At 35.7% G+C, this 21,009-nt stretch overlaps 3 protein-coding genes across 3 annotated transcripts; 1 reads left to right on the top strand and 2 right to left on the bottom strand.

The window, feature by feature from the left end:
* Nucleotides 1–4,535: 4,535 nt before the first annotated feature.
* LOC21392276 lies at nt 4,536–6,336 on the top strand. The gene is made up of 3 exons (XM_024167093.1): nt 4,536–4,779; nt 4,928–4,991; nt 5,161–6,336. Exons 1-3 carry the CDS (start codon nt 4,702–4,704, stop codon nt 6,039–6,041), a joined length of 1,023 nt encoding a protein of 340 aa, XP_024022861.1. The 5' UTR covers nt 4,536–4,701; the 3' UTR covers nt 6,042–6,336.
* A 2,390-nt stretch (nt 6,337–8,726) lies between these two features.
* Nucleotides 8,727–11,464, bottom strand: LOC21392275 (protein EDS1L). The gene is made up of 3 exons (XM_010089427.2): nt 11,064–11,464; nt 9,848–10,612; nt 8,727–9,721 (listed from the first exon to the last, which is right to left on the bottom strand). The coding sequence occupies exons 1-3, from the start codon at nt 11,352–11,354 to the stop codon at nt 8,990–8,992; spliced, it is 1,788 nt and encodes a 595-aa protein (XP_010087729.1). The 5' UTR covers nt 11,355–11,464; the 3' UTR covers nt 8,727–8,989.
* Nucleotides 11,465–17,754: 6,290 nt separating this feature from the next.
* On the bottom strand, nt 17,755–20,666 carry LOC21392274 (formin-like protein 4). Its single transcript, XM_010089426.2, has 2 exons — nt 19,744–20,666; nt 17,755–19,166 (listed from the first exon to the last, which is right to left on the bottom strand). The coding sequence occupies exons 1-2, from the start codon at nt 20,664–20,666 to the stop codon at nt 17,831–17,833; spliced, it is 2,259 nt and encodes a 752-aa protein (XP_010087728.1). The 3' UTR covers nt 17,755–17,830.
* Between the last annotated feature and the right edge of the window lie 343 nt (nt 20,667–21,009).

The following is a 21,009-nucleotide window of genomic DNA, read 5'->3' as shown; positions in this document are numbered from 1 at the left end:
TTCACAGTGACTTATGGGTCCGGCTCCAATTACTTCCTCTCAAAGGTTTCAATACTATGTGGTCTTTATTGATGATTTTACCCGTTATACATGATCTCACACATGCCATCAATTTAGGCCTCGTTCACTTTGCGGATTCGAATTTTTAATTCGAGTTGAGATGTGACTTTTTTTGAGAACTTTTTATTGTAGTAGAAAAAGTTAGATGTGACATTTTCTGAGAGCTTTTTACTGTAAAAACTTAAAACTGAAAACTTAAATCTGTGAAGTGAACGAGGCCTTAGTTTGCCAACATTTCCAAAATCCTACCATGAAGAACCTTCAAGCAGCCAAGCGTATCATGCGATATATAAAGGGAACTCTCACTTATGGTGTGCGATATTAATCACAAAGCTCACTCACCCTTAATGCCTTTTGTGATGCAGATTGGGTCGGATGTCCGATAACTAGACGAACCACAACTGGATTCTGCATATTTCCTAGCTCAAATTGCATTTTATGGACATAAAAAAAGCAACCTACGGTGTCGCGCTCGAGTGCGGAAGCTGAGTACCGTGCCTTAGCAACTACCACTGTAGAAATCACGTGGCTGCAACATCTGCTTCACGATATTGGCATAAACCTTGAAAGACGTCCGCTGCTTTTGTGTGACAACAAGAGTGCGATTCACTTATCTTGCAATCTGGTGTTCTATGATCGGACAAAACATATTGAGATCGACCGTCATTTTGTACGAGAAAAAGTCACTACCGGGTCACTGTATCTACGCTATCTTCATACATCCAAACAAATAGCTGATATACTCACAAAAGTATTACCCAAAGATTTGTTTGAAGATTTTCGTCACAAGCTTGGCGTTCATTTACCTTTACAGCCAAGCTTGAAGGGGGGTGATACGAGACCTCAATCACAGAGCACTAATCAAAGGAAAATATCAAGCTATTAAACGCCAATATAAGTGAGACATAGCCATCTCCAACAGACACAATCAACCATCCTGTCTTTCCTAAATGGGCTTTTATAGCCGTTAGCAAATTGTGTATATTTATATATATCTCTTGTATAAACGTCAATTATATAGTGAAAAGAATAGTTTTCTTCACAATTACTCTTGGGCATTATTCAAAACTTCATTTTTACCTTTCAAATTTTTTTTTTTTTTCAAATTATCCCTATTTAAATAATCTTTTCATGCAATTCCTCTAATAAATATTTCATCCTAATTGCCCGTTAAATAAATTTTCTCAATTTCCATTTTTTTTGTTGTTAAATCTTGGATTTTCTATTTAAGTGTTTTGTTAAACACATATTTTTGTTCTCAAAATGAGTTTTGTATCATTTTTAAACCTTCCTTAACAAAGCATTTTGTGCTCACTCTCGTATATTGGCGAGCTCGCATATTTATGAGCTCGCCTAGCTAGCTAGGTCGCAAAGTTAAGCCTCATTTATTTCAGTGATTCAAATTTTTAATTTCAGATTTATTACAGTTAAATGTTCTTACAAAAAAATATGTCTAATTTTTCTTACTACAGTTAAATGTTCTCACATAAAATTACTTCTCGACTCGAATCGGCGAAATGAATGAGGTTCTAATGTGTTGGTGATATTTTCTCTTCCTTTATTTGATGAGCGAGTATTTTGTTTTTGTTTTTTGTTTTTGTTTTTTTAGCTTTAAGATTAACCTGAGAGCTGTAAAACCAAGCTAGAGGCTCTAAAGCACCGAGTATCCATCAAATCATTTAAATGCTCCTTAAATGTCTTGGGTTAGAGCTAATTTGTGCTCTCAGCTTGTCAGCGTTAATGCTGACCTAAACATGTGAAAAATGTGGTATAACAGTACAGTAGCATTGTGAAACCATTTTGAGTATATATTTTGACAAAAAAACGGTTAAATCATAGAAACAAATAGTGTTACTTTGATTAGCCAATTTTTCTGACCTAATTGAGATAAATCACTTATATTACTTGGTTTTTGCTGGTCCACTTATATTACTTGGTTACTTGGTAGTGAAAGGTATCTATTATTATTATTATTATTATTATTATTATTATTATAATTATTATTAGTAGTATTATTATTATTATTATTATTATTATTATTAGTATTATTATTATTATTATTATTATTATTAGGATTGTTATTATTTAGAATAAGATATCTATTTTTTATGGTATAAGATATAAGATATCTATTAGTTGGTTACAGTAGTATGAATGCAAGAAAATAGAAATAAGATTTGATTACAGAGAATTTTGATAAAAGGCAAGAATTAATATAGAGGATGAGTTCCCTAAAAAAGTAAATAATAAGAGAGGATGAGTTGCATCTAAGTGTCTCTTCAAAAAAAGAAAGAAGAAGATAAGACAATTTGTAATCTAATCACTAATTTTCATAATGAAAATGTTATAATAAAGTAAAAAAAAAAATACTATATGAATATTGTTTAGTTTCGGATCATTAAATTATATTGGTAACTATTAAAACTTAAAAAATATATAAATTTACCAAAAAATAATTATTAAAAAAATAATGGTTTAAAACTATAAATGAGAAGGTGGGAAATAACATAATTTAATGACTTTTAAGCATTAATAGCTAGCATAATCTTTAGAGAGAGTTAGTGAATAGCATGGTATCTATAGATTCAAATTTATTGTACTATAAATACTTAAATTACCCCCATTTGACCTCTAAATTAAAACTCTCTCTCTTATTTTTTTCCTTGATCTCTTATATTTCTCTCTCCATCGATCTCTACGCTCTCTCTCCCACGTCATGATATTCATGACCGTCTTGAGAAGCTCGTCGTCAGGAGGTGAAATAGCAAAATTCGCGACTGTGGAAGCTCAAAGCCTACAAATCACATCGTCAGAGAACATGAGTGGCACTGCACCGTCGAGCTACTATCCTAGATCGCCATTGAGAAGTCGCGATCTTTTGGTGACTAAGGTCCTGTTTACTTCACCGATTTGAGTTTAGAATTTAAGTTTTATTATAATAAAATATTTTCAGAAACAGTCACATCTAACTTTTTTACTACAGTAAAAAGCTCTCACATAAAATCATATCTCAATTCGAATTACAAACTCAAATCAATAAAATAAACGGACGTAAACTAACACACTTATTATTTTAAAGCATGCTATTTACTTAAAATGGTTTAACATGAAGAAAGCTATATAATACAATTTTCTAAACAAGGTGTAATTATACATATAGCTCAATGACAATTTCATACTTGATACAACCACAAAATGTAAAGTTGAAACCCCACCCCAAATTATATATATATATATATAAATATAAATAGATAACGATTTACAACTGCGCACTATCATATAATTCTTCACAATGTCTAAGAAAGTATGCATTTTTACTAAAAAAGAAAAAACTATTTATGCATTTCTTATTGTTTTGAAAGGAAGATTTTATCATTTTTTTTTTTGGCAATGAGAAAACAACATTAATAACTTGAATTGAGATATATTGTTCCGATTATTCTATCCTATTGATTGTCTCACCAATAGCGCTCTACCACATCATCTAAATTTTGAGAATGCCATACATAATAAATACAAAATACTAAAATCATTTAAACAATTAAATGAGTTGTTAAAATAGCGTATAAGAACACACGCAATGTGACCGAAAATCGAGATAATAGATTTGGACAACCTTTTTCTTTTTGGTACAAAGAAAGTATTTTTTTTCCTTTTGATTTTGAGAATACATCGACAAGATATTAGGAGCTTATTTAGATCGCTAATTTAAATTTTTAATTGAAATTGAGATGTAATTTTATATAAATTTTTTTTATTATAATAAAAAAATTAAATGTAATTATTTTTAAAATTTTTTTACTGTAACAAAACTCAAATTTTAAACTCAAATTAATTAAATAAACGGAGTCTAAATTTATACATCAAATGGTTACGAGCTGGATTGGAAAATGTAGAAACAAGAGAATAGATTGCGAAAATCAAGCTGTATTGCACATAATGAAAGCGAGATATTAATATTAATATTAAAATGTTCTGAAAAGTGAGATCTTAAATTCCTTCCAAAAAAAAAAAAAAGAAGTGAGATATTAATATAAAAATCCACTCCTTCATGCAAATTCAATAGGGTAATTAATGCCTCTACCCCCGAAGTTATCCCAAGTCAGAATTCTTGGATAATTAATTAGAGGTTAATGACTCTTTGGGAAAATAAACCAAACAAAAATAAAATAAAAGATAAAAAATGAAATAAAAATAAAATAAAAGATAAAAAATGAAAGAAAAAACATCTACGATTCCTGCGACGACGTCGTATTTAAAATCCTCCCCGTTCCATAAACGACGAGGTACGTAGTTAGCCATTGCGACTTTACGAAGATAACCCTCTTGCTTAAAATATCTCCCCTCGATCTTACCCAAAATCCTTTTCATCACGATGGTTAATCTTGAAAATTAAGGAAGAAACCAGGGACATTTTCATAACTTAGCGGCTTTATAAATCTAACTTCGGCCTCCAGTTCTGCAACTCTGGAAAAGGGCGAGAGGAGCAGAGGAGTTTCCGTTATCCATTCAGTTTCTCTCTCTAAAAAATATTTTCTCTCTCTAGAAAATCATCTCTCCTTGCGAATTTTTTTGGGGGGTTTTTGGCCGCAAATCCTTCATCTTTAAGGAAGCAAATTTGAATCCAACGATTGAGAAGCCATGATTTCCGATTCGGTCGCGAACGCTTCGATTCCTTCGGCAGCCTACAACTCTAAGGATTTGGGCAAGAAGAAGAGGGTGAGATTTCACTTCATCTTTAGCTTTTCAATTGTCTTCTACGTTTCACTTCAATCTTTTCAATAATTCTTCTTTTTTTTTTGTCATTTTGTGATTATTTTGGCTCAATCTCCTCAATTTCTGTTGTTTTTCCTGGCGCGATTTTCAGGCGAGGACCGCCAAATTGAAGCAGTGCAAGCTTGATGTTCGTCGCGAGCAATGGCTTTCGCAAGGTACGCCTTTGATCGATCTTTCTGATTTTGTCTTTGTTGATATGCACAAATTAAAGATTCGGATTTCTCTGATTGCATTATCTGCATGATTATTTTGGGATGTTTGAGGTTTTTTTTTTCCCCTTCATTCTGTGTTTTATTTGTTTCGTTTGGGATTTGATGCCATTAGGCGCGGTCAAGAACAAGTGTTGCAAGGAGGAAACGAACGGCGTTCGAACTGGCAACAAGGAGAACAATCGTTCGTTAGGGAATTTGGAGGCGAGGTCGAGAGGGGGAGAAAACGACGGATTGATCCACCACAACGACAGCGATTTGGAGTCCCTGTCTTCCAGTCCGACCAGCCTGAACAGTGGTGTCTTGGGCGGCAACGATTCGGGGACGAACTTTACTGGTTCTAGCAGCAGCAGTAGCAGCAGCACCAGTAGTGGTGGTTGTTGCTCTGGGAGTATCACGGAGGAGGAAGAAGAAGACGACGGTTGCTTGGATGACTGGGAGGCCGTGGCAGACGCCTTGGCCGCCAATGACAAGCAGGAAAATCAATGCTCAGAATCTCCTCCGGAGCGCGAACAGATTTCCGAAACGGTTTCTGCTTGTCAAGCAACCAATGGGGTTTCAGGTGGAAATTCGAAACCAGAGTTTACAAGAACGGAGCCGAGGAGTGCAGGGAATAGCAGAGCTTGGAGGCCGGATGATGCCTTTCGTCCTCAGAGCTTGCCCAATTTATCTAAGCAGCTTAGCTTGCCCAACTCGGACCGGCAACATTATGGCTGTGGAGGCGTCCCATGGGCCTGCAACAACATAATGGTTCCGCCGTCTTCGTGTCCAATATGCTATGAAGATTTGGACTTGACGGACACGAGCTTTTTGCCTTGTTTGTGCGGGTTCCGGCTCTGTCTCTTCTGCCATAAGAGGATCCTAGACGAGGATGGTCGCTGCCCTGGCTGCCGGAAGCCCTATGAGCGTAACGCTGTTGAGAGAGAGGCGAGGGTGCCTGGAGGTAGCCTTACATTCCGGTTGGCTCGTTCTTGCAGCATGATTACAAGGTCTTAGGGTCTCTGTTTTCATGAGTTAATATATGTTGGCATTTGCTTCTTTATGTTATTCTATTTTTACTTTTGTGCGTGTCTTGTGTTGCGCGTTGCAATAGTATAATTAGAGACTTTGATTTTGCTAGTTAGATGTGGACATAGGGTCTTGAGCACCCGAGAATTGAGCGCTTCTCTTTTGAGTTTGGTTCTTATCTGTATGGTGCATGTGCTAATGTAGAGGACATTGTTCGTATGTGAATACATATGGTGGTATAGGAATTCAATACATGAAATAATAATACACTACGTTTATGTTATTCCTCGTTAGTTCCTATTTATCGACTTTTTATCCCTTTTTTTTTTACTTGATGACTTGCATTTTCATTTAGAAGCCATCTTTATAATTTTTGTCAATTTTTAATTCTTTCTGCTTTGTTGACTACTTGACTTACTGATTAATTCTGTGTGTGTCGTTTCAACTATTTCTTTTCACTTAGAGGCGTATCTCAAGGACATTATGACTGCTTACTAATGCTTTAGCTGATGACATAGTGTGTTGCTATTGAGTTAGGCAAAAAGTGAAAGGATTCTCTCGAGTCTCTGTTAGGATCCTGGTTGAGTCCCACAATGTTAAAGTATGGGCTTAGCATGTGGGTTTATAACCACTTGGGCACCCTCTCCCTACAAGTTAGCTTTTGGGGATGAGTTCTACCCAAGGGTTATAACAATTGGTATTAGAGCATGCCCCATCTCAGGGCCACGTTACGGAAGGGGTGACCTAGGGAGGGGCGACCTGGAAAGGCCAGAGGGGCCATCCAGAGTGGGCCGCCATGGACGTCGGTGTCGGAAGCGTGGTGGTATGTTAGGATCCTGGTTGAGTCTCACATTGCTAATGTATGGGCTTAGCATGTGAGTTTATAACCACTTGGGCACCCTCTCCCTACAAGCTAACTTTTGGGGATGAGTTCTACCCAAGGGTTATAGCAGTCTCTAAGCTCTTTAGGTGAGAATTGATTGTTTTAGAACACACAAAGGTTAGTTGTAGCATTCATTTTTTATCTAGATTACGTTTACATGCTACTGTTTTGTAATAACTGTCCCTTAACTACACTTGCATGCTAAGTAATGGTTTTTGGCACTTTCACGTAATGGTTCACTTTGGCAAGGCTTATATAATCTTCAGGATTTTAGACTTTAGCTTTTGAGGCAAGAATGGATAACCATTGTGAACGTATTAGTGCTAATTCTGATGAGGATTGTTTCTGGGTTCACTCGCTGAGGTTTCTGCGTGGCTACTTGTCATTGTGGATTTGAGTGGTCATTGGCATCCCTCAGCTATCATTTGTTCTTTGATAGGGTCAAGTGCAAATGAGTGTTTAATGAAAGGTAGAAGCCATAGCAGCGTTTTAGGTATTTCAGCTCTTAAGTTGAGTTCCTGGCTGTGATCCAGAAGAGGCTGATTCTTAAATATTTGACCATTACATTTCTTAATTGGCCTAAAAAGAACCAGAACATGAGTGAAACATAACCGGGAGAACCGGGCCACAAACATGAGGTTATGTAGAGGGGTATTAGATGTTGCTCTGTTGATTTTAGATAGCCGATTGTGGACAATGAAAGATATAGGTAAACAGCTAACTGCAGGTCTCAGTAATGAACTTTGGCTTCCAAAAGCATATCAAGATATCCAAGTGATGCTTGTTAGTGGTAGGAGGGAGAGTCATGCTCTAAACGATCATTCTAGGGAAATCACGAAACCCGATCAAGTTTGTCAAGGATAAGTACTGTTTTAGGCTTTATAAGTTGGGAGGCATTGATACCTCAAATCTCATCACAATATGAAGAGATCGTATGACAAACTTTTGGATCAGTTGGCAATTGAAGGTTGGTTTGTTCTACACAAAATTGCTTATTGAATTGAAAGTTTCTGAAATATCAAATGTGCGTTTTTGTTTTATATTATCTTGTATTCTCCTAACGACCTTGGCTGATCTCCTTTCCTCTAGCATAAAAGAAACAGAAAAAGTAAGAACCAATTTTCTCTCTTGAATATATATTGCTGTCGTATAAGGAGGCTGTCCAGGAAATTAAGCATAACGGGCTGATAAAATTCTAGGAAGCTCCCATCCAGCTACGAAACACAGAAGCCAGTTTGCAAGTAGAGTATCGTGACCATCTTTATACTACAGTCTGAAACTTTAATATGCAGAAACGAGGAAATTGTATTTACGACGAGTTTCAAACCGTAAGAATAGCGATCGCACTCCTGCGGTACGTTGTTAGAGAACGGTGTTGATTTGATTCTAAGATGATATTTCTGTTCATGTATAAACTAACCTCTGCATATAATTATATTGATATCTTAATGATGATTGTAAGTTGAAAACTCATCTTCTGTTATTGGCCAGACATGCACTTGGTTTGGCATTCGTCTTATGGTGTAGCGGGACATTTGTACCTGCGATTCTGCTTTAAATTCGGACTTGGAAATCTATTTTTAACTTTTAAGAATCATGGCATCATCTTTCATCTTCAACGTATTTGACCGTGTTGCCGTCTATACTTATATTGTTAGATAAAATTACAAGAATAGCCATTATTTTCTATCCTTCTATAATTTATGCCATTAAAAAATATTCTAGTAAAGTAGGAACGATATTCTATCAGAATATTAATAGCATAAATGAATAAATGATAAATTTTAAAATTGATGGTAGAAATAAAAGTGTTATTTTCTGAGGACATTCTTGAGAATTTCCCTTGTCGTTGTTGATGAACCGCATTCCATATCTTACATAGCTAATTTAAAAAGCCCAAAACTACAACTCAAACAGTCACATGCAAATAAACATCCAGATATTTTATTTGTTATTTTACAGCCAACACACTTGACAACAGGAAAAATTTTTAACCACACGAATCCTAATACCATAATTAGTTGAATTCCAATCCAATGGTGATGATGCAACGTCAGTTTTTTAGCCCATTGAGGAGTTGTTCGATCTCTCCTAACTTGTTTGGGAAGGAAAGTGATTCCCACCATTTGACAAAAGTGGAACCATTCAAGAACACATCGGTTTGTATTACCTTATCTTGTCCCCATTGAGATACTTCTTTTTGCACCTTCAAAGCCCTCGCCCCAAAATTAGCTGTTTTCTGCTCACTTGGCTGTTTCTTCATTAAAGTCCAAAGCTCTTCCACCTCCGCCCAAAAACAGGACTCCCCACTTGATTCTTCTCGCATCTTTTCTGCATGCTCGCGCCATCTTTGCGTGTATCTGTAACGCTTAGGCCTGCCATTCTTCATGTAATTCCCGGTGTCCTCATTCTTTGCATGTCTGTAATAGTTGGCAATGTCTAGGGGCTCAACAAGGCGGCGGTACCTAGTTCCGATGTCTATCCACTCCTTCAGTCCCTCGAATTGATCAGGGAGTTTATACCCTTTCAACATTTCAATCATCTCGTCAAAGATGCCCGCTAGCTCGAGCCTCTTCACGTTCGCTTTGAAGTCTTCCTCATTCTTTTGAAGCTTGAATGAATCATAATACCCCACCTTGTGAACCGCACACTTGTTTTTGTAGTTCTCTATTTCTTTCAATGCTTTTTCAGTAGGTCCTTTCTTAGAATCCATTTTATCTTTGTTTTTTTTCTTTTGTGTCTCCGATTCTCCGGCGGCAAGTAGGCACAGCCTACCTCTTGTGCTCTGCAATTCATGTGAATGACCGTTAACAAATCTTTTGAGCATTGAGTTTTAAAAACATTTCCAAAGCACAGAATTTGACACGAAAAAAAAAAAAAAATCATCGAGGCTGAATCTTGGAAAGCTTACGAGTCCTATGTCGTCTGCAGCCTTGTTAATCATGTCATTGCACTCATCAGTTGATTCTATTTCACCATCCAAGGAAATATACCCATTGAAGCTTTGCAACAGCTCATTCTCGTATGCAAAATGCTCTGTGAAACTTCTTTGGGCAATGTCTCTACCGTCTTCACTGCTCGGCTGACAAGAGTAGAACAAGAGCTGCAAAACGGCATCCGAGTTCTTCAAGGTCACAACCTTCCCGTTCCCATTGCTGAAGACGTACGTTCCGAAGGGTCTGTAAGGACTCAGCTTAATAAAGCTGGTCACAGTTTCGAACAAAAGATTCGAACTCTCCATCAACTTACAAGCAACATGACTTGTAAGGGTCAAGGCATTCCTCATCACATTGATGAAGAAATCATAAGCGAATTTGGGTGCTCCATGAGATCCGCGGCTTGTTGATAAGGATTGTAGTCTGAAGTGTTCTAGGAGTAGCTGAAAATGTTGTTCGTTGGATGGAAGAGGAGAGAGAAAAACACGAGGGACTATGTCAGATCTCGTGACAAAATGGAAGAAGTAGCGAGACCAGTTCTCTCGCCTGAGAGCATGAGAAAAGATGTGGTTTCCTATGAGGGGAGATCCAAAAGTGAGACAGAGAGGTGAGATTAGCGTTTGAGACTTTTGTTTCGCATAGTCTTCCAAGAGCCAAATTGCGGCGAGCACTGCGATTGGGCCACCAGAAGAGTGCCCTGTGAATACTATCTGCATGTTGTCTCTCACAGCCTCTTCCACCTGAGAACAAGCCAAATCAACGATAATACTCTTTGGATAATATTACAAATTTTGTTAACTCCTAAAAGTCTACTTTGCTGTAAGTCTACTTTGCTGTTGTGGATCAAAAGCAAGTACTCTTTTGAGGATTTCACAACTACTAGTTTAATTTTTCCTATGGCTTAAAAGAGTCAAGACTACAACAAATATACATACACGATGTATAGACTGAGTAATATATCTTGATGAATTCTACTAAATAGCTGGTGTTTTGGATAAATTTTAGAAGAGAATTCTGAGAATTCTCTACCAGTAAGACACAATTGTGAACCATTAATCAGACTTCAATGAAAGTTGTTGAAGATCTGAAGGTTCATAACTGTGTCCTACCGGTAACGATTTCGGAATTCTCCGAAAACATGGGGACCAACAAAAAAAAAAGTGAGTTAAAGATTATGAACAAACACCATACCCTATTCCGTAGCTGAGATCTCTCTGCAACTAGTTTAAATCTTTCCTGAAAAGCTTTATTCACAACTGCATATTCATTGTTGCCAATGCTTCTGAGAGACGGAAAGAAAGCCGAATCGATCCCGGTTTCTCCAAAGGCTCCTTCACTATACCAATCCTTCACAGACCAATATCCTGGAAAGCTGAAAATAACTTCTGAAGAACCTCTCTTTTCCAGAAATTCCTCATCTGGATACTTATGAGCTGCCATGGCCTCAGAAAAGGCCTTGTTGATAAGCTCTTCTGTCACCATACTTCCGAAATGAAAAATATATTCTTTTTGGGTATTCTTCTTTTTTGAGTTCAGATGCTTTTGTTTGCTTTGTTTTCTTCCTTCAATTTGGTAGATATATAAGATGGCGAGTCTCAAAGAAATGCCCTTTACTTATATTGGGTATTGTTGAGGTAATAATGTGTGCAAGGTGGAAATTGGATCTAAATGATGTCCATTTTTGTCATTTGAAGCTTCATGACTTCACTGGTTTTTATTCAGTTGACTTTGCCTTGTTTTATTTTTTGAACAATAGTTGACTCGGTTGCAAGCAGAGACCAATAGGAAAAATGAAATAAAAACATGTTTCTTAGTTCTTATTCCAATTATGTGATACCACGAACTTCCTTTGTGCAAATTGGAAAAGGAACCAATGAATAGGAATTTTACAAAAAATTTCCTTGGAATCTGTCAGAAAGTGTTTATGCTCCTTCTTGGAAATCCTTTTGTAATTGTTAGATTGATCATTAAAAGCAGAATACAGGAAAAAGTTGCGCACCTTCCTATCTACCATCTGAAAGAACATTATAATTATACCAAGTTGGGACAAAAAACAATACCGTACGCTAATTTTTTACCACTACCAGCTAAACTTGATAACAACTACTACTAAAACATGAAGGGTCCGTCAGGAAGGTGAGCTCAAATAAGATGGTTTGAATCAGAATTTTAAATTTTTTGAAAGAAAATATTATAGCATAATTTTTTATTTAAATTTTTTTTCAAGAGAAAAATTATTTGAATTCAAACCAGGTTAGTTTGAACCCATCTTCCAAACACACCAGGATTCACTGCCATTATGGGTAAAAGCTCAAGTCCTTTTACATATATAACAGGTAGAAACAGAGACCGCAACATTAGGTTTATTCTGTGTAACAATGTTATTGTAAATATATAGACAAAAATTGTATCTATCCTAGATCAATTACACATTTTTAAAGTCATTGTTGTACATAATAAACGTCATTTTGTATCCCCTACTTTTAAATGTGATAATGTAGGATTAATCATTTTGAGTCCTCGATACGACCGATCATTTAGTAGGGTGGTAATCTTACTCGTTCTTCTCAATTAAATCTCATGTTTTAGTCAGTCCAATGCATAGGACAAGGTATATAAGCAAGCTACTTTATAAGAATTCCATATGTCATGCGGAGATGCACTGTCTACTCAAAAATTATTCGAATATGTCATCTTATCTCTATAACTTTATTTTCTTTAGCAAAAAAGCTAGATTCCACAATGTAACAACTTTGTTGAAATATGAAGAATGAAATAAAACAGTTAGATTTAACAAAATTTATACAAAATTCAATGAGTAAAGAACAATTTTTTTTTTAAAAAAAAAAAATCAAAGAAAAGCTGTTTTGAGGGGAAGCTTAATTAACTCTCGGGTTTTATTTTTGAAGGACAATTAATAATTCTAAAGAAAATAAGGACAATTAATAATTCTAAAGAAAATAAGGACAATTAATAATTCGGCTCTTGTCCCCTTGTCTGTTGACTTGAGATTTCTTTTTAGCTATTACCACAAAAATTAGAGAGGACAACGAGAGAAACAACGCATACGATTGGTTCAAGTTACCCCCTGTTTGTTGGACGGTTTAGATGGGTTTGAACTTTGAACCTAAAAGTGGGTTCAAACCCTTTTTTGATTGCATGACATTTTGAGTTTGAACTTAGATTTATGCCTTGTTCACTTCGCGGATTAGAATTTTCAATTCGAGCTGAGATGTGACATTTTCTGATAATTTTTCATTGTAGCAGAAAAAGTTAAGATATGACATTTTTTGAGAGCTTTTTACTGTAGAAATCTATAACTGAAAACTCAAATCGGTAAAATGAACGAGGCCTTTATTTGAACTCAAAATTAAAGGTTGAAAAGAACTTTATCTCCCTTTAAATTCTTCTAACCCAAAACACTATTCACGAAACTAACTAAAAGGTTCCCACCAACCATTTTCACTCACATTTTTTTTAAACCTAAGTTCTAATAATTTAACAAAACGCTGGTTAAAATTTTATTGTTTGTTTAGACCTTATACCTTTAAACGCCAGTTTAAACCACATAAACCCGCATATAAGTTCAAACCCATTAATTTGAACCCACGGAACAAACGTGACCTTAGAATATAGGAATGCTCAACTTTACATATTTTCCTAAGGAGTTTTTCCGGTAGTACAAAAAAAAAAAAAAAAAACTACTGTTAGTTTTTTATTTTTAGTCATAAGTATATCAAAAATTGTTTGTCATACATATTTTTTTAATCTGATATAATTTTGACTAAATTTAACGATAAAAAACTGGTCTATATTTATAGAGGGCCCTACTATAGAAACTCTCATTTTCCTAACCAAAATTCTTAGCTAGATACGCATTTGGTAGGCTCAAAAAGTTGAATGCTACTTTCGTGGCAGTTCCTCTGTAGTTTGCTAGGCAACTTCTTTAATCCCCATCACGAAAGAAATAAATTGAGGTGGAACAAAAGGTGCATGAAAACATCCCTCATTTTCTATTTACTTTACTGCACACTGTTGAAATGTCAATTGATATAATAATGTTCAAGTAAAAATGGAATACAATAAGAAAGAAGGAAAAGAAAAGGAGATTCAATTATAAGAAAAAAAGAAAAGAAAAACAAATAAAAGAAAAGGAGATTAGCAATGAAACCTACGCGGGGTCTCATGTTGAGTAACAAATAACAACTTGAAAAAAAATTGAACTATTGCGACTATAATTGTTTTAGGGAGTCGATTGTTTATCACCATCGGTAATTTCACTCTAAGAAATTTCATGTCCTTTTATGTATTAACTTTTTTTTTTTTTTTTTGGAAAACAAAAGGTCAACTCTGAAGTCTTCCCTGGATTAAATCTGAAAAAATAACTAATACTCTTAGTTTTTAATCTTTAAATTTAGTCAAAAATCACGTCAAATTAAAAAAATATGTATAATAAATAAATTTTAATACAAATCTAACGGCTGAAAAGTAAGAGACTATTAATAGTATATTTTTACAAAGATTGTCAGAAAAAAAAAGTCCCTATATATTTTCTTGTTTTACGTTTCTAAAACATCTATTCTTTTATTTTTAAAACTAAAATTTCATCCTGTAAATTTGATGTTTTTGTTTCGTATGTTGCGGGCATAATTTACTATCAATGAAAAATATAATAAAAAAAACCATAATGCCCTTGAATAGCATAAAAATATAGGCATAGGATCCTTGTGACGGACGGATTCTTCCACGCGTGGCCACAGGAGAGGTGAGAAACAACTGTTACCCCGCCAACTTACAACGGAGAATTAGGGGCGCCAACTTACCGACTATCATTGGTTGCTGAGATACTGTTCATGTGGCAATGATGTAATTAAGGTGATATAATTGTGGTGAAAGAGACATTTCATGGGTAGAAAATGATTTTAAAAATCTCAAAAAAAATGGTTGATTTCTTGTGCTAGACAAGATAACATTTTGGCATCTACAAAGTAACATGTTAATGAAGAGTGTTGCAGACCGGATTTTTTTAGTTATGATAAATTATACGTTTAACCTCCGAACTATAAGCCTTATTAAAAAATTACCCCCAAGCTTAATTTTGTAATATATGTTTACCACGAATTTGTGAACGGTTACAAATTCTCTCTTTCTGTTAAGTTTTCAGCATAAAATAACATGTAACGTGCTTTTACGGGAGGAGTTTGAGTATTGAATATGCAATTATAAAAGTGATCTTGAGAATTTTATTTTGAATATCTATTATACCACAAAAGCGTTCAAAGTAATTCTAAAACTCGTCTTAAGTTAGAATAGCAAATAGCAGATAAACCTCCCACAAAAGTCTTTGGTCTTAACCTCTTTTTCATTGTCACTGGTACTGTTATTATTCTTACTTAAGACAGTACTTTGCCACTGAATTTTGGGCAATTCACTTATCAAAATTGCTTTGTTCTCTTCAATCGAAAAGATCATAAATAATTGATGATGAAATGATTATTGTAGTATTAAAATCCTTACGTTGAAAAAGTAAAATTATGTTTGATTTCTAGAATTTTAAGTGTACGAAAATGCAAATTTGAATAAAAGAAGACAACGAAAAAGGATAAAAAAAGTTCATCCAGTTTGGTAGAACAATAGAGTTCCACTATAGAAGCTATCGAGGCTGGTTTTGGGTGTCTAAGGCCTCGTTCATTTCATTGATTTGAATTTTCAATTTTAGGTTTCTACAGTAAAAAGTTCTCAGAAAATGTCACATCTAACTTTTTCTGCTACAGTGAAAAGCTCTCAAAAAATGCCACATCTCGGCTCGAATTGAAAACTCGAATCCGCGAAGTGAACGAGGTATAAGTTTAGCAGGTCATGGATTATTTTATTAATTTTTATTTTTTAGACGTAAACTAGCTTGACGACATTGAGCAGATAAAGAGGAAAAAAACGAAATAAAAAGTTGTACGAAATGAAGGTATTATGTTAACAAGTCGACGGGTTTTTTTAAAATCATTTTTAAGGATGACTAGGTCTCGATGTTTGTGGCTATATTGTAAGTCAGTATCAACGTATTATTAACACGTAAACAGTCGGGAAAAAAATTACGCACGCGAACGCTATGAATATAGTTAAAAGTGAAAATGTGAAACTGTTATTTGTCATAATCGAATTATGTATAGCTGAAAATTTATTTTTATTAATCATTAGTGAGAGAAACCGTCATTAACCTCTGTTAGTGTAATCCTAACTAGATTGAATTGTAAAAAAGAAACCGTAACCTTCAATTTCTTTTTTTTTTTCCAACCTTGCTACTATGTTAACAAGCCCAAAAACGACAGGGTTTTGGGAATAACCCTTCCATTAAAAGAAATTATATAAAAAATATATATTAAAAAGTTCAACCGGTAACTTTTGTCACTTGTCCTATTACCCTTCACTCAATCTTGATCATACAATTTCAGGTCAAAGATTCAAATTAACAAGATGACTCAGGCCTCGTTTATTTTACCGATTCGAGTTTTCAATTTTAAGTTTCTATAGTAAAAAACTCTCAGAAAATGTCACATCTAACTTTTTCTGTTATAGTGAAAAGCTCTCAGAAAATATAACATCTCAAATCAAATTAAAAATTCGAATCCACAAAGTGAACAAAGCCTCAATTCATCCAACAATAGTGGACCGACTGTAGAAACACCCTAAAAATATAACCACTAGTTTTCTTCTCCAATTGCACAAGCAAAAGAAACAAAAAAGAGGTCCCGTGTCAAGAATTTTTAAAGACTACACAAGTGTTGAAAAAATTAGAAAATCTGCAATCTTTAATTCACTTCTTTAATTTTGTGCCCCTGTTTCAGAAATCCGGCATCTGTTGTTGTACTATTTAGAAAACGGATAAACCATTATGATCCTCCACCAACTACTATAAAGTTTCAACTACCACTATGCCCCTCTAAATTCTTTAAAAGTAATTTCAAATTGGACCATAAATTTTTTTAACAACTAGTCATCACTACTAACCTAAAGTATTTTGTAATAACGTATAAGTACAAGATTTCAAATTTTCTTCTCAATGCTCTTACTATTTTTGGGCAAATTTTCAACTATTGTAACCTAATTTCTTGATTTGAATAGCTTGCAAGGACTTTCAAGATGGTGATAGCTTTGGGTTTAGTATTGTGTATTTGGCTCGGATTAATGACATTTATAATCAAAAAACCATATTTGGGCAACATCTTAGAAACGTATTTAAGGGATTTAAAAGTGTGTACACGTAGACATATTTGTCCAAGAGTATCCAGGGAATCATGGGACTTAAGTTTAACCTCAACTTCCTAGTGATCAAGAGTTTTTTTTGTTTAGTTTTTGTTTATACTTTATCCATTTATCGTCTTTTTTTTTTTTTTTCTTTTTAGAGATTTCTAGCAAGTCTTTATTTTTTTAATCATATGATTTGTATCAAAAACTATCTGTTTAGTATTTTTTTTATTGTGACTTTCTCTAGTGTTCTCTCTTAAGAACACTGGTATTCTCTGCTTATCAACTGTCGACTCAGATCTGTATTAAATCTAATTAAAAATCAAATCAGATTAAAAATGTAATATAAATTCGACGACTGATAAACAAGAAATATCGGTGTTTTCAAAAAAGAGTAAATACCAGAGAAATTTCTTTTTCTATTTTAATGTAATTTTAACTAGATTTAAAGGTAAAAAAAATATGCACTACCAATAAGAGACCCTACCATAGAGCTCCCAACTTAATAAACTTACAAGATAATTCTTTTTGTATTTATGTATTTTAGAGAATCTCCGAAGAATAACGACTTGAGCAAGGACAAAGTGCACAGACTATTACATTAATCCATTGTTATCTTATGGTAGGGTCCTTGAATAAAATAAAATAAAAAATCACATCTTCGTTTTCTCTTGTTATTCAATCCCCTACACAGCAACGCCGTCCCTGCCTGCAATTCAGAACTCATCTTCCAAATCACTATCCGAAGACGTCAGGGACATGTCCGACATGAAATGAAACTTGAAATTCGAAAACCTCGTCGACAGAGAAAGTGGCGGCGACGTCGACAAACCCGACCCTGCAATACCATTAGTACTCGTAACGTTGACCTTCTTCTGCATCTTGCGACAAGTTTCCACACACACTTGATCAACCATGTCAAGAAAATCCTTGACTATAACAAACAGCTGAAACGGATTAACACCTCTTTCCTTCGAAACCCCGGCTTGGTAATAATCTGTCGTCCTTTTCACAATCTCCAAAACCCTGTTCTGCTCTTCTCTCACCACCTTTATCTCCTCCTCGCACTCCTCTAAAAATCCTTTCATTTCCCTCGCAAACCAACCTTTGTCGTCGCCGTCGTTGCAGCCCAATAAAAGTCTCCGAATCTCGGCTACTTTTGAGCTTAGAATGTTACAAGTGGTGGAGAAACTTTCGTAGTCTATTGTAGCTGCTTTCTTTACATTGGATAGCTCTTTACTTAGGCCTTCTAACATTGGCAATCCCAACAATAAGTACTCTTTGTCCTTCTCTTCTTTTTTGAGAGTAATATCTACGTTTTGTGTTCTTTGATTAGTATTAGTACTAATTCTGTTTTGGTAATTTTCGTTAATCAGATTGCGTTTTCCCTCCGACCGAGCAACTTGTTCGACAACAAAGTGAAGCAAACTAGTCTTACCATGGTTGCTTCTTATGTCAGAGAGCTTCTTCAGAGCATTGAGATTGAATCCTTGTGCATTGCCTCTTGAAGTTCCGGCATTCATTATATTGCCTGCCTTGAGAATGGCTTCGAGGAGCTTAAGGAAGAGGCCGCGAGATCTTAGCTCCTGACAACCCAATTCAAGAGTTTGGAGGGACTCCTTGAAGTGGAGGATTTCAGGATCATAGCTTGCTCGAAACAGCATCGCGTTGAGGCGCGTAAACGCAGAGGGAACAGATTTGAGGATGTGGTAGAGGAAGGACTCTGCGTCGGCAAGCTTACTCGGGTTGCCATTGAAGTTGAGGATCTTGGATGCCTCTTCTTGTGTTGGAGATATCTTGGTGAGCTTCTCGAGGGTCTCAAGGCTGAGCTCCTGGCCATCTACGAGGGCATCGAGGATTTCTCGACGAGAGGTGGCGAGAGATCTTAGGACAATTGCTGTGTTCTGAGACTTTCTGGGGTCCAAAATGAAGATTTGAGTTGGAGGGCTTGAGTATGATTTGGTGAAAGCTGTGAAAATGTTGTTTCTTTCGGAAGATTGGCGGTTTGTTGTGGAGTAACCAAATAGGTTTTCCATTAGTTCATCATCAAATCTGAATAGCACAAAGAAAAGAGATTACTACAATTCGGCAGATTGATAAGGAACAAGAGATATAAATAAGTTTAAATTTAGAACTGTTTAAGATTTATTCAAGTTTCTGTTATTATAACGTTTTACGTTTATCTTATTTTTATTAAAGCTATAAAGATCTGGTTGTTAAGTTGTTGAGCCTAATTATTACCCTCTAACCCAGAAATAACACATGATTGACTATGAGAGTGAACCATTATAAATCTTATGCCGTTTTTAATTCTCTCTTTTTTTCTTTCTTGCAATTTTATTGTTAGTGGCAGTATAGAATTATTGCACCTAATTCTTTACATTGGCGATTGTATTTCCTCTTTAGACCTTGATAATTGATCTTTCTACTCTCTAACTTCTCTATCTTGGTCTCACATGACAAATCTTCTGTTAAATTTTGTTATCTTATTTCAGCCCAACCAAAGATATTCATACCACATGTTGAGAAATCCATATTGCCCCATTTTATAATTTTGTCACAATCGTTAATATTTCTGTGTGATAAATAGGATTTGAATTTACAAAATTCAGAATCAATGCATGATTACCTCAGTGAGCCATCATTGATTTCGTCCCAGACCGTGGAGTGATCAACATCTGCCGTGACCTTGTCCCAATGCAACGGTTTCAGTTTCACTTGCCCAACAATATTGCTCCCATTTGAGCTCTCTTCTGTTAAAGCTGCTTCTGGTCTAATGTTGTTCCTCTTAGTTGCTCTCCCATTGGTAGCAATTGGAGTTCTCCGCGACGATATCCAACCAGTCGGTGTAGTTATTGGGGGCGGCAGTGGAGGTTTCGCTCTTGATGGAAGTGGCGGTGGCACTGGTGGTGGCGGTGGAGGTGGCGGCAGTGGAGGAGGTGGGGAACGTTGTGGTGGTGGAGGTGTAAGACTATTAGTAACTTGTGATAATGGGGTTAGCTTTTTAGGCACTATAGGTGGGGTTAGTGTAAAAGAGGCTTCAGAAGATTGTGATGAAGTTGGACTATGCACAACAGGTTTCCCAACTTCATCACAAACTATGAGATCAGATGACAATTCATGGAGCAATAATGGAGCTTCCTGAGGCTTAAACTTTTCGCGGTTTTTCTCTCCCTCAGCGTCCACTCTCTTCTCTTCAGCCTCCTCCTCCTCCTCCTCCTCCTCCTCTTCTCCATTGTAACTCGGATTAAACACAAATTTTGGGAAATTAGTCTTGACTTGCCCACCTTCTAGTTTCCTTAGGCTCAAAGAATCCATCCCATTTCCATAATCATTCATTTCCTTAACATTTCTACATGATTTCTTCAACTCTTGATGACTAGCCATCGCAACATCCTCTCGACGAAAGCTCCCGTTCACCTTGTTCTTTTCTCGACGGCGACGAGAAACGTAGAATTTGAAGTACAAGAAGAGGAAGATGGAAGCAAAGACTAGAGTAATTGCAGCCGTGGCAGCAATGGTCTTGGCAATTTTTACGCCTTGTGGTGACATTGCTTGAGAAGCTTTGCTAGTGAGCAATTGAAATTTGAAGCCTAAAGAAGAACTTCATAGAGCTTTGGGTTGAGGAGAAGAGAAACAAAGAGAAAAGAGCCTTGACAAGGCAATCAAAGTGGAAAACTTGTTAGGAACTGGAGTTAAAGACTTTGTCTAGCGTCCCTTGGCGTTTTTCTGGTAAGGAGTAAATTTTGAAGTGCTATGTTTCCTTTTGGTGCTTATGGTCGTTGACAGTTTTCAATGATGGTAGTTGTTGCTGTTTGGAATTGGTTGAAGTTTCCTAGACTTTTCGTCTTTGAAATTACCATCATACCCTTAATAATAAGGTATTTAACACAGT

This window comes from Morus notabilis, unplaced genomic scaffold (genome assembly GCF_000414095.1).
Source record: "Morus notabilis unplaced genomic scaffold, ASM41409v2 Scaffold1169, whole genome shotgun sequence".
NCBI classification, from domain to species: Eukaryota; Viridiplantae; Streptophyta; class Magnoliopsida; order Rosales; family Moraceae; genus Morus; species Morus notabilis.
The sequence above is the reverse complement of the archived record's forward strand: the minus strand, read 5'-3'. Positions and strand labels throughout refer to the sequence as shown.